The sequence below is a fragment of the Molothrus aeneus genome, chromosome 31, assembly GCF_037042795.1.
Source record: "Molothrus aeneus isolate 106 chromosome 31, BPBGC_Maene_1.0, whole genome shotgun sequence".
Classification (NCBI taxonomy): domain Eukaryota; kingdom Metazoa; phylum Chordata; class Aves; order Passeriformes; family Icteridae; genus Molothrus; species Molothrus aeneus.
The window spans coordinates 3,089,951-3,105,455 of NC_089676.1; the positions used below are offsets into that span (position 1 = coordinate 3,089,951).

At 53.4% G+C, this 15,505-nt stretch overlaps 1 protein-coding gene across 3 annotated transcripts; it reads left to right on the forward strand.

Moving 5' to 3' along the window:
• The first annotated feature begins 570 nt into the window (after positions 1–570).
• ETV3 (ETS variant transcription factor 3) lies at positions 571–10,951 on the forward strand. Of its 3 annotated transcripts, none has more exons than XM_066568028.1 (5): positions 571–652; positions 2,450–2,530; positions 5,200–5,437; positions 6,798–6,913; positions 9,756–10,951. In XM_066568028.1, the coding sequence occupies exons 2-5, from the start codon at positions 2,485–2,487 to the stop codon at positions 10,841–10,843; spliced, it is 1,488 nt and encodes a 495-aa protein (XP_066424125.1). In that variant the 5' UTR covers positions 571–652; positions 2,450–2,484; the 3' UTR covers positions 10,844–10,951. The 3 variants fall into 3 exon arrangements, with proteins under 3 accessions (XP_066424125.1, XP_066424126.1, XP_066424124.1); XM_066568029.1 differs by having other exon boundaries at positions 609–652; positions 2,475–2,530; XM_066568027.1 differs by lacking the exons at positions 571–652; positions 2,450–2,530 and having other exon boundaries at positions 4,971–5,437.
• The last annotated feature ends 4,554 nt before the right edge of the window (positions 10,952–15,505 follow it).

Below are 15,505 nucleotides of genomic sequence, written 5' to 3' on the forward strand. Positions count from 1 at the left end.
TCTGGCCCCGTTTATCTCTGTTTTCCCCCGTTTCTCCCGGTTTTTGCCCCGTTTATCTCCATTTATCGCGGGTTTTGCCCCGTTCTGGCCCTGTTTATCCCTGTTTTCCCCCGTTTATCTCCATTTATCGCGGGTTTTGCCCCTTTTTTCCCGTTTTTCCCAGTTTTTCCCGGCCCGTGTTTCTGAGGGCAGGGGGCGTTTCCCGCGCGCGCGCTCCCGCGTCTCTCTGCCCCCCCCCCATATCCCGGGACCGGAAGCGGAAGCGCGTGGGCGCGCGCGCTGCCCGGAAGCGCGTGGGCGGCGGCGGCGGTTCCGGTTCCGGCGGCGGCGGCGGCGGCGGCGCGGGGGAGGCACCGGGAGGAGGAGAAGGAGAGGAAGGAGGAGAACAACGACAAGAAAAAGGAAAAGAAGAAGAAGAAGCGGCGGCGCCACCGACCGCAGCAACAGCGGGACGAGCAGCCAGGGCCGAGCCGCCTCCTCTCCCCCGCCCCCCCCCGCCCCGCACTACCGGGAACGATCCGCCCCCCCCGCCCCGGTCCCCGCCCGCCTCCTTCCCCGTTTCCCCCCTCCCTTCCCGTCCTCCTCCTCCTCCTCCTCCTTCTCCTTCTCCCGGAACCCGCCTCGCTCCTCCCGGCCCGCGCCGCCCCCGCAGGTGCGTCCCGGGGGAACCGGGGGGGTACCGGGGGGGGGGGGGGGGGGCGGAATTACCGGAGAGGGGGGAGCGGGCCGGGATGAGGGAGAGCCCCCGCGGAGCTGCCGGGGAGGGCGGCACGGGGGCTCCGCGGCGCTCTCCGGGGGCGGCGGGGCTGGAGCGCAGCCCCGGTAACGGCGGGGGGGGGGGGTCCCGGTAACCGGGGGAGGGGAGCGGGGGCTGGGGGCTGAACGCGGAGCGGCCGAAAAGGCGGAGCCCGGGAGGGGGGCGGGGGTTACCCAGAACCGCGCGGGGAGCGGGGGCGAGCAAACACCGAGCGACCCCCCCCCGCTCCGGTACAGGGGAACGGGAACCGGGGAACCGGGGAACGGGAACGCGGACCGGGACCCCCCCCCCCCCCCCCCCCCCCCCCCCCCCCCGTGCGGCAGCGCCGGGCGCGGAGCGTGGGAGGCCCCGGCCGCGGCTCCGGGGGTGTCTGCGGGGAGCGGCACCGCCCGGGGCCGGGGCGGGCCGGGCAGGCCGGGACAGGCTCGGGGCGGCGGGAGCGGAGCGGGGGAGCCGCGGCCCCGGCGCCGCTCGGCCCCTCCCGGCGGCCATTTGGGGCCTTCGGGGCAGCGGGGCCGGGCCGGGGGTCCCGGGGGCTCCGGTGGCTCCCGGGGCTCTCGGGGCCTGCCCGGAGCTGCCCCGGGGCTCCGCTGTGAAATCCCGGCCCGCGAGCCCAGGCAGGGAAATTCCCCCTTTTGCTCCACTTCTTTCCCCCGTTTTTTTCCTCTTTTTTCCATTCTTCCCTTTTTTCCCCGTTTCTCCCTCCCCTTTCTCTATTTTTTCCCCTTCTCTTTCCCTTTTTTCCCATTCCCCCCTTATTTCTCTCTTTTCTCCCGTTTTCCCCTCCCCTTTTTCTCTCTTTTTTCCCCTATTTTTTCCCCTTTTTCTTTCCCCTTTTTCCCCTATTTCCCCCTCCCCCTTTTCCCTATTTTTTTCTCTATTTTTCCCTTTTTTTCCCTTTTTTTTCCCCCTATTTCCCCCTCCCCCTTTTCTCTATTTTTCCCTTTTTTTCCCTTTTTTTCCCCTATTTCCCCCTCCCCCTTTTCCCTATTTTTTTCACTATTATTCCCATTTTTTCCCTTTTTTTTCCCTTCCTCCTCCCCTTTTTCTCTATTTTTTCCCATTTTCCCCCCATGATTTCCCTTTTTCCCATTTCCTCCTCCCCTTTTTCTCCATTTTCTCCCATTTTCCCCGGTTTTTCCCTCCCCTCCTGCCCTGGCACATCTGGGCCAGCTCCCAGCTGTGGATTTTGGCAGCCGAGCCCGTCTGGGAACTGAGCAGGGTTTGTTTTGTCTCCTTCCTGCAACTCCGGCCAGGGAAATTTCCCTTTTTGCTCCTCTTTTCCCCCCTTTTTTCACCTTTCTCTTCATTTCCCCCTTTGCTTGCCTTTCCCCCCCTTTATTTCCCCCCTTTATTTCCCCCCTTTATTTCCCCCCTTTATTTCCCCCCCTTATTCCCCCTTTTTGTCCCTATTTATTTCCTTTTCTCACATTTCTTCCTCCCTTTCCCCCCCTTTATTCTGCCCCCTTTTTGACCCCCATTTTCTCCCTTTTTGACCCCCATTTTCTCCCTTTTTGACCCCCATTTTCCCCCCATTATTTCCCCATTTTCCCCCCATTATTTCCCCCATTTTCTCCCCATTTTCCCCCCATTATTTCCCCCATTTTCTCCCCATTTCCCCCCCATTATTTCCCCCATTTTCTCCCCATTATTTCCCATTTTTCCCCATTATTTCCCCCGTTTCCCGGGCAGGGCCTGCTGACCCCTCTGTCCCCAGGAGGAAGAGGATGAAGGCCGGCTGCAGCATCGTGGACAAGCCCGAGGGAGGAGGGGGTGAGGAGCTCCCAGCCCCATTCCTGCTGCTTTTCTGGGATGAAAATCCCATAAACCCCAATTCCTGCTGCTTTCCCGGGATAAAAATCCCATAAACCCCAATTCCTGCTGCTTTCCCGGGATAAAAATCCCATAAACCCCAATTCCTGCTGCTTTCCCGGGATAAAAATCCCATAAACCCCAATTCCTGCTGCTTTCCCGGGATAAAAATCCCATAAACCCCAATTCCTGCTGCTTTCCTGGGATAAAAATCCCATAAACCCCAATTCCTGCTGCTTTCCCGGGATAAAAATCCCATAAACCCCAATTCCTGCTGCTTTTCTGGGATGAAAATCCCATAAACCCCAATTCCTGCTGCTTTCCCGGGATAAAAATCCCATAAACCCCAATTCCTGCTGTTTTCCCAGGATGAAAATCCCATCAATCCCATTTTCAGCTGCTTTCCCAGGATAAAAACCCCATTCCTGCTGCTTTCCTGGGATAAAAGTCCCATTATCTGCTTCTTTCCCAGGATAAAATCCCATTTTTTGCTGCTTTTCCAGGATAAAATTCCTTTTTTTTTTTGCTGCTTTCCCAGGATAAAAATCCCAATTCCTGCTGCTTTCCCAGGATAAAAATCCCATTTCCTGCTGCTTTCCCGGGATAAAAATGCCATTTTTGCTGCTTTTCCAGGATAAAAATATTTCCTGGGAATGCTCATCCCGCCTCTCCCACCATTCCCTGCTGGGAAAGAAACGAGGGTGGAGGTGCTGCCTTGAAAATTCAAATTATTCCTCCCTCCCCGGGGATGGGTTTGGGGTGGATTTGGGATTATTCCCTCCTGGGATTTGTGTCCTGGCAGGAATGTGGGCGGCACTGGGAAAAAAGGGGATTTTTCCCAAAAAAAAAAAAAAATCAAAAACAGATTTTCCCCAAAATAAACCCCACCCCAAATCAGATTAAAAAACAAAACAAAAAAAATCACCCCAGATCAGATTCTCCCCAAAATAAATCCCACCTCAAATCAGATTTTCCCCAAAATAAACCCCACCCCAAATCAGATTAAAAAACAAAAAATCACCACCCCAGATCAGATTTTTCTCAAAATAAATCCCACCCCAAATCAGATTTTCCCCAAAATAAATCCCACCCCAAATCAGATTTTTTCCCCCCCAAAAAAGTCACCACCCAAAATCAGTTTTTTCCAAAATAAACCCCACCCCAAATCAGATTTTTCCAAAAAGAACAAACCCCACTCCAAATTAGGATTTTTTTTTTTTCTGCCTGAATTCCATCCCTGGGATTTTGAATGGAATATTGAGTGGAATTCCAAAATTTATTTCACAATTTGGGGGGTTTTGAGTGGGTTTTTTTTGGGTCGTTTGGGTGGATTTTCCAAAGCAAAGGAGCTGAGAGGAGTCAGAAGTGAGCAGCTGGGTGGGAATCTGGAATTCCCTGCTCCCACACAGAACACTGAATTCCACCCGAGGTTTCCAGGTTTTTGGTGGCTTTTCACAGGTTTTTAGTGGGGTTTTTTAGTGGGGTTTTTGTGGGTTTTGGGTGGATTTTCCAAGGAAACGGGGCTGAAATGAGTCAGAAGGGTGGGAAACCTGGATCTCCCTGCTCCCACGTGGAATCCTGGACAGGATTCCAGGCAGCAGGAATTCACGGATCCCAGCTGAGTTTTACCCATTTTGGGTGGTTTTTAGCGGTTTTTTGGTAGGATTGTGGTGATTTTGGGGTGCATTTTTCAAGGAAAATGGGGCTGGAAGGAGTCAGAAATGAGCAGCTGGATGGGAATCTGGATCTCCCTTGCTCCCTCATGGAATACTGGAGGGAATTCCAGGCACCAGTGATTAATGGAATTCCAACCAAATTTTACCCGGTTTTGGTGGTTTTTAGTGGGGGGGTTTTGATGGTTTTGGGTGGATTTTCCAAGGAAATGGGGCTGGAATGAGTCAGAAGGATGGGAAACCTGGATCTCCCTGCTCCCACATGGAATACTGAAGGGAATTCCAGGCACCAGTAATTAATTGGATTGGATTCCAGCCAAGTTTTCCCAATTTTTGGTGGGTTTTTGATGTTTTTGGGTGGATTTTCCAAGGAAATGGGGCTGGAATGAGTCAGAAGGATGGGAAACCTGGATCTCCCTGCTCCCACACAAAACACTGAACAGAACCTCCTGCCCAAACCCCACTGATCTCCCATCATTCCCTAATTAACACTTCCCATTTTTTTCCCGTTTATTCCCATTTTTTCCCCATTTTCCCCCCTCCAAACGCTACCACTTCCCCGAGTGGGCGTACAAGACGGAGTCCAGGCCTGGTTCCCCTCAGATCCAGCTGTGGCACAGATCCAGCTGTGGCACCTTCATCCTGGAGCTGCTGCAGGAGGAGGAGCCCCCAAATTCCACCCGGGGCTGCCTCGGAGCGGGGCTTTCTCTGGGGTTTTTTGGGGTGTTTTGGGTGGATTTTCCAAGGAAACGGGGCTGGAAGGAGTCAGAAGGATGCGAGGCCTGGATCCCACACAAACCATGGAACAGAATCCCACCTCCTGCCCAAACCACGGAACAGAACCCCAGCTCCTGCCCAAACCATTGAACAGAACCCCACCTCCTGCCCAAACCCCACTGATCTCCCATCATTCCCTAATTAACACTTCCCCTTTTTCCCCCATTTTCCCCCCCAAAGGCTACCACTTCCCCGAGTGGGCGTACAAGACGGAGTCCAGCCCGGGCTCGCGGCAGATCCAGCTGTGGCACTTCATCCTGGAGCTGCTGCAGAAGGAGGAGTTCCGGCACGTCATCGCCTGGCAGCAGGGCGAGTACGGCGAGTTCGTCATCAAGGACCCCGACGAGGTGGCGCGGCTCTGGGGGCGCCGCAAGTGCAAGCCGCAGATGAACTACGACAAGCTCAGCCGGGCGCTCAGGTCGGTGCAATTTGGGCGCTTTCCCTTTTTTTTTCCCCATGAAATCTTGGGATTTTTAAGTGGGATGTGAGGGTTTGGGGTGGTGGGGTTGGCGCGGCTCTGGGGGCGCCACGAGTGCAAGCCCCACATGAACCACGCCGAGCCCAGCCGGGCTCTCAGGCTGGCGGAATTTCCCAATAAAATTCGGAATTTCGGGCATTTTCGGGCTCATCTCTCCAGGTTTGGGGTGGTGGGGTTGGCCCAGCTCTGGGTTTTGGTGGCGCGGCTCTGGGAGCGCCCCAGATGAGCTACAAGCTCAGCTGGGCTCTCAGGTCGGTGAAATTTGGGGTTTTCCCTTTTTTTTCCCCATGAAATCTTGGGATTTTTAAGTGGGATGTGATGGCAGTGTTGGCTGTGTCAGGGTTTGGGGTGGTGGGGTTGGCACAGCTCTGGGTTTTGGGGGTGCCACAAGTGCAAGCCCCACATGAATTATGACAAGCCCAGCCGGGCTCTCAGAACAGAATTTGGGGATTTTCATGGCTTTAACCCCATGGAACTTTGAGGTTTTTGAGTGGGATGTCGTGGTGCTGGGATTGGGTTTCAGTTTTGGTGGCGCAGCTCTGGGGGCACCAGAAATGCAAACCCCACATGAACTATGACAAGCTCAGCTGGGCACTCGGGTGAAATTTGGGGATTTCTCCTTCAGAATTTGGAATTCCGGGGGTTTTTGGGCTCGTCGCTCATCTCTGGGCTTGGCCCAGCTCTGGGGGCGCCGCAGGTGCAAGCCCCACATGAACTGTGACGAGCTCAGCTGGGCTCTCAGAACAGCAGAATTTGGGTTTTTTTCTCTTTTTCTTTTCATGGAATTTTGGGGTTTTTCCAGCAGGATGTCATGCTGGTGTTTTCTCATCCCCCAGGGTTTGGGGTGGTGGGACTGGTGTGGTGTTTAAGGTCCTTTTTTCACCCCAAAAACGTTCCTGGATTCCATTCAGTTGGATTTCAGGGATAAACCCTCCCCTGGTCTGGGTAATTCCGTGGATTTCCCATCCCTGGGAGTGCCCAGTTCCAGTTGGAGCAACCTGGGAAGGTGGGAGCTGCCCCTGGCCCTGGATTTTTAAGGGTGTTTGAGCTCTTTCCAACCCAAACCATCCCAGAATTCCATATTCTGGTTTAAACAGGAAATTAGGAAGGAATCCCTCAGGAATTCTGGATTTTTAAGGATCTTTAAGCTCCATTCCAGCCCCAACCATTCCAAAATTCCGTATTTTGGTTTAAACAAACAGGAAATTATGAAGGAATCCCTCAGGAATTAGGAAGGAATTCTGGATTTTTGAGTGCTTCAATCAGTGTTTTTCCTTTTTTTTTTTTTATTTATTCCCAGATATTACTACAACAAGAGGATCCTGCACAAGACCAAGGGCAAAAGATTCACCTACAAATTCAACTTTAACAAGCTGGTGATGCCCAATTATCCCTTCATCAACATCCGGCCCAACGGTGAGCCCCGGGAACTTGGGAATTCAGGAATTCCAAGTGGGAACGAGGGGGAGAAACCCCCCAAAAAATGGAATTTGGAATTTGTTTTTTTCCACAGCCAGCCTGGATAAAAAAACCCAAAACCTGGGAGCAAATCCCGGCTGCTGTGGGGGATGTGGGCTCAGGGTTTATCTTTCCCCGGGGATTGTTGGGATTTGTGGGATAAGAGGATCAACCTTGGGATGCAATCCCGGAGTGGCTCAGGTGAGTTTATGGGGCCTTGGACAAATCCACGGCTTTTTCTGCCTTCTCTCCCCCTTTTCTTGCTCCTTTTCAACCAAAAATTGCTCTTTTTCAACCCAATCCTGCCCCAGAGTGGGGAGGAATTCCATAGGGATGGCAGCAGTCCTGAAGGAAACCAGGAATTCCGTGGATTTTGACTAAAAATCAAACATTTTTCCCTGGAGCAGAGAGGACAATGAGGAAGAGTTTGGGAACAGAGCATAAATGTCCCTTTTTTGCCCTAAAGCAGTTTTGCCAGGTTTATCCCAGAGTCAGCAGCAGTTTCTTGGGAAAAGTCTTTCCAGGGGATTTTTGATGGAATTAAACCCCTAAGAGCCAAATTCCTATAGCTGGGGGATTGTCCCGATCAGGCACGCTGGGAAAATGAATCCACAAAACCAGGAAATCCCTCTGGAAGTCAATATTCCCAGAAACTCCAAACTTTTCTCCTCACAAAATCTCAGTTTAGAGGAGCCCGGCCTGGCACACTGCGGTGCAGGGCAAAGCCTGGAAGGCCGATCCAGCAGGGAAAAAAACAGGAAAAAAGCAGAAAAAGTGGGGAAATTGGTGATTATTTAATCCATAAAGATAGAAAAACCCCCTGAAAGTTAATATTCACAGAAATTCCAAACTTTTCTCCTCACAAAATCTCAATTTAGAGCAGCCGGGCCTAGCACAGGCTGCTGCAGGGCAAAGCCTGGAAGGCTGATCCAGCAGGGAAAAAAACAGGAAAAAAAATCAGAAAAAAGAGCAGGAAGAGTGGGGAAATTGATGATTATTTAATCCATAAAGACAGAAAACCCCTCTGGAAGTTGTTATTCCCAGAAATTCCAAACTTTTCTCCACAAAAAAATCTCAATTTAGCGGAGCTGGGCCTAGCATGAGCTGCTCCAGGGGAAAGCCTGGAGCACCAATCCATCAGGAAAAAGAGCAGGAGAAGGAGGGAAATTGGTGATTATTGAATCCATAAAGATTAAGAAAACTGTCTGCAAGTCATTGTTCCCAAAAATTCCAAACTTTTCTCCACAAAAAAGTCCTGATTTGGAGGATCCTGATCCAGCTTCCTGGAACACCAATCCAGCGTGGAAAAAGCAGGGAAAACAGGGATAAAAGCAAGTTCTGTGTGGGGAAAAAGGGATTTTTCGTCCGGCGCCGTCTCCGGGGCTGCCTCCCCTCCCTGAGGGAATCTCCGAGGTTTTGTTTTTCCAAGGCTCCGGGAAGGCCAAAAAAAAACCCAAAAAAACAAAGGGAGAAATTCCTCCAGGTGTTGGTGTCTCCTTCACCTGTGTGGGCCCTGCTGGGGTTTGTTTTATTTTCTTTTTTTTATTTTTTTTCTTTTGGGAGGAGGGAATGTCTTTTCCAAGCCAAGGAACGGGGGTGGGAAGATATGTCTGGAGCTGTAATTCCGTAATTAACTGGGAGCAAACGAGTCCGGGCAGTTCCCAGCTCCCTCTCGCTGCTCCCTCCTGTCCCTAGGGCGCTTGGAAAAAAAAGAATTTGGGAGAATTTGGAATGCTCTCAGTTAATCCCAGCCCTTTTCATTCCCAGCGGGGCGGGGATTGGGATAGCAAACCTGGAATTTGGGGGTTTTTTTCCAGGATTGTCCCCTCCCTCATGGAGATTTTTGGTGGGAAAAGGAGGTGGAAATAGGAGAGATTTGGGTGGGAGTTTGAAGGTTTGGGTGGGAATTTGAGGTATTTTTGTGGATCTTTGAGATACTTCATGGATTGATGAGATCACTCCTCAGAGGAGAGGTTTTTATGGATATCTGAGATATTTCTATGGATATTGGGAGTATTTCCATTGATATTGGACATATTTCCATGGGTATTTGAAACGTTTGCATGGATTGATGAAATTCCCCCTCAGAGAAGAGGTTTCCATGGACATTGAAGATATTTCCATGGATTTTTTGAGATATTTTTATGGATACTGGAAGACATTTCCATGGATTGCTGAGATCCCCTCTCAGATGCGACATTTCCATAGGTATTTGAGCTTTTTCCGTAGGTATTTGAGATATTTCCACGGTGGATATTTCAGACATTTCCATGCATTGATGAGATCCCCCCTCAGAGAAGAGATTTCAATGATTGAGTTTTTCCCATGGATATTTCAGACATTTCCGTTGATATTTCAAGACATTTCTGTGGATATTTCAGACATTTCCATGCATTGATGAGATCCCTTCTCAGATGAGCTATTTCCATGGATATTTGAGTTTTCTCCATGGATATTTCAGACATTTCCATGGATTGATGCGATCCCCCCTCAGAGAAGAGATTTCCCTGGATATTTGAGACATTTCCCTGGGTATTTCAGACATTTCCATGCACTGCTGAGATCCCCTCTCAGATGAAATATTACCATGGATATTTCAGACATTTCCGTGGATATTTCAGACATTTCCACGGCTAGACACCACCCCTCCTCAGACCGGCCATTCGGGTGGACATTTCCAATACTCCCACACATTTCCAACCTCTCCCCACAGAGTCCAACCACCTCACGCCCCGGCACCTCCCCTCCACCTCCCACTCCCCAAGCCCCCTAACTCTTTTTATTTCTCCCCATTTTGCAGGCGTGGTTCCGCAGAGCGCCCCGCCCGTGCCCACGGCCTCCTCCCGTTTCCATTTCCCCCCTCTGGAGCCGCACTCTCCCACCGAGGAGGGCCCGGGCCGCTTCGCCGCGGCCTCGCTGCTGCCGCCTCACGCCGAGCCGGCGCTGGCGGACCCCGACCGCAAAGCGGAGCCCGCCGAGCTGGAGGAGAGCGCCCCGGACTGGCGCCGGGACCTGCTGGCCCCGCCACACGCTGCCGCGGCCACAGCGGGGCCCAAGCGCAAGCCCGAGGTGGTGCTGCCGCTCTTCTCCCGGCCCGGCATGTTCCCCGAGCACCCTCACAGCCCCTTCGCCGTGTCGCCGCTGCCGGGCCGCCCCGGCGTGCTCAACGTGCCCATCTCGCCGGCGCTGTCGCTGACCCCCACGCTCTTCTCCTACAGCCCTTCGCCAGGGCTCAGCCCCTTCGCCGCCGCCGGCAGCAGCTGCTTCTCCTTCAACCCCGAGGAGATGAAGCACTACCTGCACTCGCAGGCCTGCTCCGTGTTCAACTACCACCTGAGCCCGCGGACTTTCCCCCGCTACCCGCTGGTGGTGCCGCCGCTGCAGTGCCCGGTGCCGCTGGAGGAGCAGCCGCAGTTCCCCATCAAGCTGCAGCCGCCGCCCGCCGGCCGCAAGAACCGCGAGCGGCTGGAGAGCCCCGAGGGCGGCACCGCCAACAGCAACCCCGACCCGCCCCGCGTCAAGGTGGAGCCGCCGCCCGACAAGGAGGAGGAGGAGGACGAGGAGGAGAAGCCGGAGAAGCGGGAGGAAGAGGAGGAGGAGGAGGAAGAGGAGGAGAAGGCCGCGGTTTTTGCCCGCCCGGCGGCTCCGGCGTGGGTCCCGGTGCCCGCTCAGCCCGGCGGCTCCGGAGAGGAGAATGTGGAGAAAGCAGCCCGGGATTGCCCCGGCGATGCCGCGGGGCAGGAGAGGAGGGAGGACGCCCTGATGCCCCCCAAGCTGCGGCTGAAGCGGCGCTGGAACGGAGATTCCCGGCAGGAAATGCCCGAGGAGCCCCGGCCCAACGGGATCTGGCACCTGCCCAAAGCCGTGGCCGCCGCCTCCGACACCTAATCCCGGCTGGAACAAACAAACAACAACAAAAAGAACAAAACAAAACCTTGGAAAACACCCGGAGGAGAAATCCGTGTATTTATGTAGCAAGGTTGCAGAGCAGTTCGGGACGGGGGCGGGGAGGGGGGCGCGGGGTAGGGCCGGGGTTTTTGGGGATTTCGGGGGTGGGAGAAGGGAGGGGGGCGGGCAGCTTCGGCCTTTGTGTTGTTTCTGTTGTTGACTTGCAGGCGAAGACGCAGCCGGAATTCCCGGAATTCCCGCTCGCTTTTCCCGGGAAAAGCCGGCTCGAGCTCCAGGACTGGCACGGAGGAATTCCAGGCTCGGGGCTTTTTGGGACACCGGGAATCTCCACATCCAGGGGGGGATTTTTTGGGTTTTTTTACGGATGCGAGGTTTCCCCGGCCATCCAGGAGCTGGTTTGGTTCATTTTTTGGGTTTTTGTTGGTTTTTTTTTTGGTTTTCGGTTTGATTTTTTTTTTTTTTTTTTGGGAAAAGGAGGAGCTTGGGAATTTTGCATCGGGAATTTTGCACTGTCCACGGAGCGGGGTTGGGGCGGGGGGAAGAGGATTCAGGAAAACTCGGAAAATCGGGATGGAGGCCGCGTCGTTCCCGGCGGATTTCCGGGGAAAATTCCCCTTTCCCCGCCTTTTTTTCTCTCTCTCTCTCTCTCTCTCTCTCTCTCTCTCGCAGAAGCCATGAGCAAAACTCTCCAAACTTTTTCAGGGAACGGGAACGGGAATAACACAAAATTAACCGGATGCCTTTAATCCTAACGCATTAAAAATGTTGGGGTTTGGTTTTTTTTTTTTCTCGTTTTCGTGTGCCCGGAGCGGGAGGTGTTTTTTGTTTCCCCCGCTGCGGAATCCGTGTGGGTGGAATTTTTGGGAATGCTTGGAAGGAGCGCTGGAATGATTGTGGTGAGTCCCGGGAACGCCGGAATTCCCGGCGCCATTCCCAGATTTTTGGACCCTCCCCCTTTCTCCCCGTTTGACTCATGCCTTAAGGAAAAAACAAAACAAAACAAAAAAACAAACAAAAAAAACAACAAGCAAACCACGTTTGGACTTTTTCTGGGAATTTCGTTTCTGGGAGCGCTCGGATTCCGTGGATCCTTCCCGGATTTTGGGGGGGAATCCCGAATCCCGCCGTTCCCCCCGGGCTCTGGATCGTGCTCCCAGCAGGAGGAGCCCCCGGGAATTCCCAAGGATTCGCTCTCGGAGCACAAGCGCCGGGAATTCCGGGCCGGGGGCGGAAAATTCCCCGCCGGAGGAAGAGCCCCGGGAGCGGCTCCCAAAGCCTTGGAATGTGGAGCTCAAAGAATTTGGGGTGGAAAACCCCTGGATTATCCCAAAAAAAAACCCACAAAAAAAACAAAACAAAACAAAAAAAACCCCGGAGAGGGCGCAAGGACGAACTCAGGAATTACACGAGGAGGCCTTTCCCGGAATTCCCGCCGCCGATCCCAAATCCAAGTGCCGGAACCGTCAGGAAAAACAAACACAAAAAGGGGGGGAGACCCCGGAATTTCCCCCCCTCTTCCGATCCTTCGGATTCGAGCCCGCGGGAAGAGAAGGAAGAAAGTTGGAATTTTTGTGGCTTTAACAAGGATTTTTTGGGATTGGGGGTTTTTTGGGAAGGGTGGGAATGTTGGGGTTTGGTTTTTTTTTTTTTTTTCCACAGCCATTGCACTGCAAAAAAAAAAAAAAAAGAAAAAAAAAAGAAAAAAAAAAGAAAATAAAAATCAAAAACTTGGGAGAGTTCAGGGAATTCCGGACTCAGGACGACGGATCCGGCGCCTCTCGGGAATTCCAGAATTCCCAACGGAGCCCGGGAGGAGGAAGAAAAAAATAAAAGCAGGAAGGGGAAAGAAAAAAAAAAAAAAAAGGAGGAAGAGGAGAAGGAAAACGTTTAAAAAAAATGGATTTAAAGGAAAAAAAAAAAATCAACCAGATCAAAATTTTATGGAGAAAAAAAATCGGAAGTTTCAAGGAAAAATTCCTAAAATTCCAGCGTGCCAAACCATTTAATAGAAAACAAACCCTCGGGAAGTTGGGAAGGGTTGGAATTCTCTCCTGGATGAATTTGCCCCGGAGCATGATCCCGTTTTTTCCAGCCGTTTTGTTTTTTGTTAATTTCGCTTCTTTTTCGTAGCAAATCCGTAGGAAAAATGTAAAAAAAAATGACAAAAAAAGAAAAAAGACTTTTGATGGGACAGCCCCAAAAAGGGGGAATTTCTGGGGAGGAATTTCCCCGAAAGGAGGAAAAGGAGGAAAAATCCAACAGCATTAATGGGGTTGTCCCGGATTTTTTTATTTATTCCATAATTATTTAGAGGTTTTTTTATTATTTTAAGCTGTTTTTTCCGTTGGTTTCTGTTCTTTTTTTCGCGTATCTGCATCCTGGTGGGATTGAAAAAAAAAAACCAGGAATTTTCTCTCGGTTGAAATCATCAAAAATCCGGAAACACTTTGGATTTTCCGGGGAAAAACTTTGATTTTTTTTTTTTTTTTAGCGCTTTTTAAACCAATATTTACGCTTTTCTTTGGGTTCGAAAAACCCCTTTTTCGAGGGATTTCGAGGGATTTGAACTCTCCCCGGTGGGAATCCGGCAGGAATCCATCGGGAAAATTGATGGAATTTGGGATGGGAAGCGTGGCTTTGTACATAGGGTGTAAAGTAGAGGGGCAAAAAAACAAAAAAAAGACAAAAAATCCGAAATTTGTGCCTTTAAAAAATTCCGATTTCTATAAAAATCAGATTTAAAAAAAGGGTTGCATATATATATTATATATATATATGATGGAGTGCTAGAGAAATTTATGGATAATATACATATTTTTTTCCAGGGGTATCCCATAGCTCCGTATTTTGTTATGGAAGTTGAAAAAAAAAAAAACGGAAAAAAGGAAAAAAAAAAAAACTGAAAAATAAAAGTATTTTACCTCGAATTCAAAACGTTAAATAAAAACCTTTTAACAGAGAGGGCTCGCTGGTTTCTTTGGGGGTTTTGGGGTTTTTTTGCAGTCAGGGGTTCCCTGGATCCCAAAAATTCCCGAGGTCTGGGGGTTCTGCTGTGGGGTTTGGGGGTTTTGGGTGTCCCCAAACCTTCAGTGTCCCCATGTCCCCAAATCCTCGCTGTCCCCATGGGTGTCCCCAAATCCTCGCTGTCCCCAGACCCACACTGTCCTGTGTCCCCGAACCCTCACTGAACCCATGTCCCCAAACTCTCTCACTGTTCTGTGTCCCCAAATCCTCGCTGTCCCCAAACCCACACTGTCCCCATGTCCCCACACCCCGAGGTCTCCCTGTGTCCCCCCAAACCCACACTGTCCCCATGTCCCCCACACTGTCCCCATGTCCCCACACCCCGAGGTCTCCCCGTGTCCCCCCAAACCCACACTGTCCCCATGTCCCCACACCCCGAGGCCTCCCCGTGTCCCCTCAAACCCACACTGTCCCCGTGTCCCCACACCCCGAGGTCTCCCTGTGTCCCCCCAAACCCACACTGTCCCCGTGTCCCCTCAAACCCACACTGTCTCTGTGTCCCCCTCCCTCACTGTCCCCGTCACCTCCCGCACCCCCAGGACATCATGTGCCCCTCAAATCCTCACTGTCCCCATGGGTGTCCCCCACACCCCCGTGTCCACACTGTCCCCATGTCCCCCACACTGTCCCCTCTGTCCCCCACACTGTCCCCTCTGTCCCCCGCACCCCGAGGTCACCGTGTGTCCCCTCAAGCCCACACTGTCCCCTCTGTCTTCCACACTCCGAGGTCACTCTGTGTCCTCCACACCCCGAGGTCACTCAGCGTCTCCTCAAATCCTCACTGTCCCCATTACCCCCCGCACCCCGAGCTCACCGTGTCCCCCTCACTGTCCCGTGTCCCCTGCACCCCGAGGTCACCGTGTTCCCCTCACTGTCCCCATTACCCCCCGCACCCCGAGGTCACCGTGTTCCCCTCACTGTCCCGTGTCCCCTGCACCCCGAGCTCACCGTGTTCCCCTCACTGTCCCCATTACCCCCCGCACCCCGAGCTCACCGTGTCCCCCTCACTGTCCCGTGTCCCCCGCACCCCGAGGTCACTCTGTTCCCTCAGATCCTCACTGTCCCCTGTGTCCCCTCACCTCCCCACATCCACACTGTCCCTGTGTCCCCCGCAGCCCGAGGTCACTCGGTGTCCCCTCAAACCCGCACTGTCCCGAGTTCCCCACACCCCGAGGTCACCGTGTGTGCCCTGCACGCCGAGGTCACCATGTCCCCTTCGCTGTCCCGAGGTCACTCCGAGTCCCCTCACGCCCCCACATCCACACTGTCCCCATCACCCCCGAGGTCCCTCAGGGTCCCCTCACCGTCCCCTCCGTGCCCCGCATCCCGGGGCCACCCCGCGCCGCCGCCCGCCCGCCGCCCCCCTCGCCGCGGGCGCTGCCCCGCCGTGCCGGGCGCGGGGGGCCGGGCGAGCCCGGGGATTGGGAGCGGCCTCCAGGCCTCTCCCTCAGCCCGGCCCCCGCGGCGGGAGGGGGAGCCCCGCTCGGCCGGGCCGGCACCGAACCGCAGCTCGGGGGGGGTCGCTCGGGGCCCCGCGGGGCTCGCTCGGGGCCCCCCGAGGCCGCCGCTGCAGCCGCCGGGGCCGGGCATGGTGGCGGGGGCGGCCGGAGCGGGGCG

Coding starts and splice junctions, on each gene's coding strand:
- ETV3 (XM_066568027.1), top strand. CDS start 5,016: ATGCGAGGCCTGGATCCCACACAAACCATGGAACAGAATCCCACCTCC. Junction 5,438..6,797: donor AAGCTCAGCCGGGCGCTCAG/GTCGGTGCAATT, acceptor ATTTATTCCCAG/ATATTACTACAACAAGAGGA. Junction 6,914..9,755: donor CATCAACATCCGGCCCAACG/GTGAGCCCCGGG, acceptor CCCATTTTGCAG/GCGTGGTTCCGCAGAGCGCC.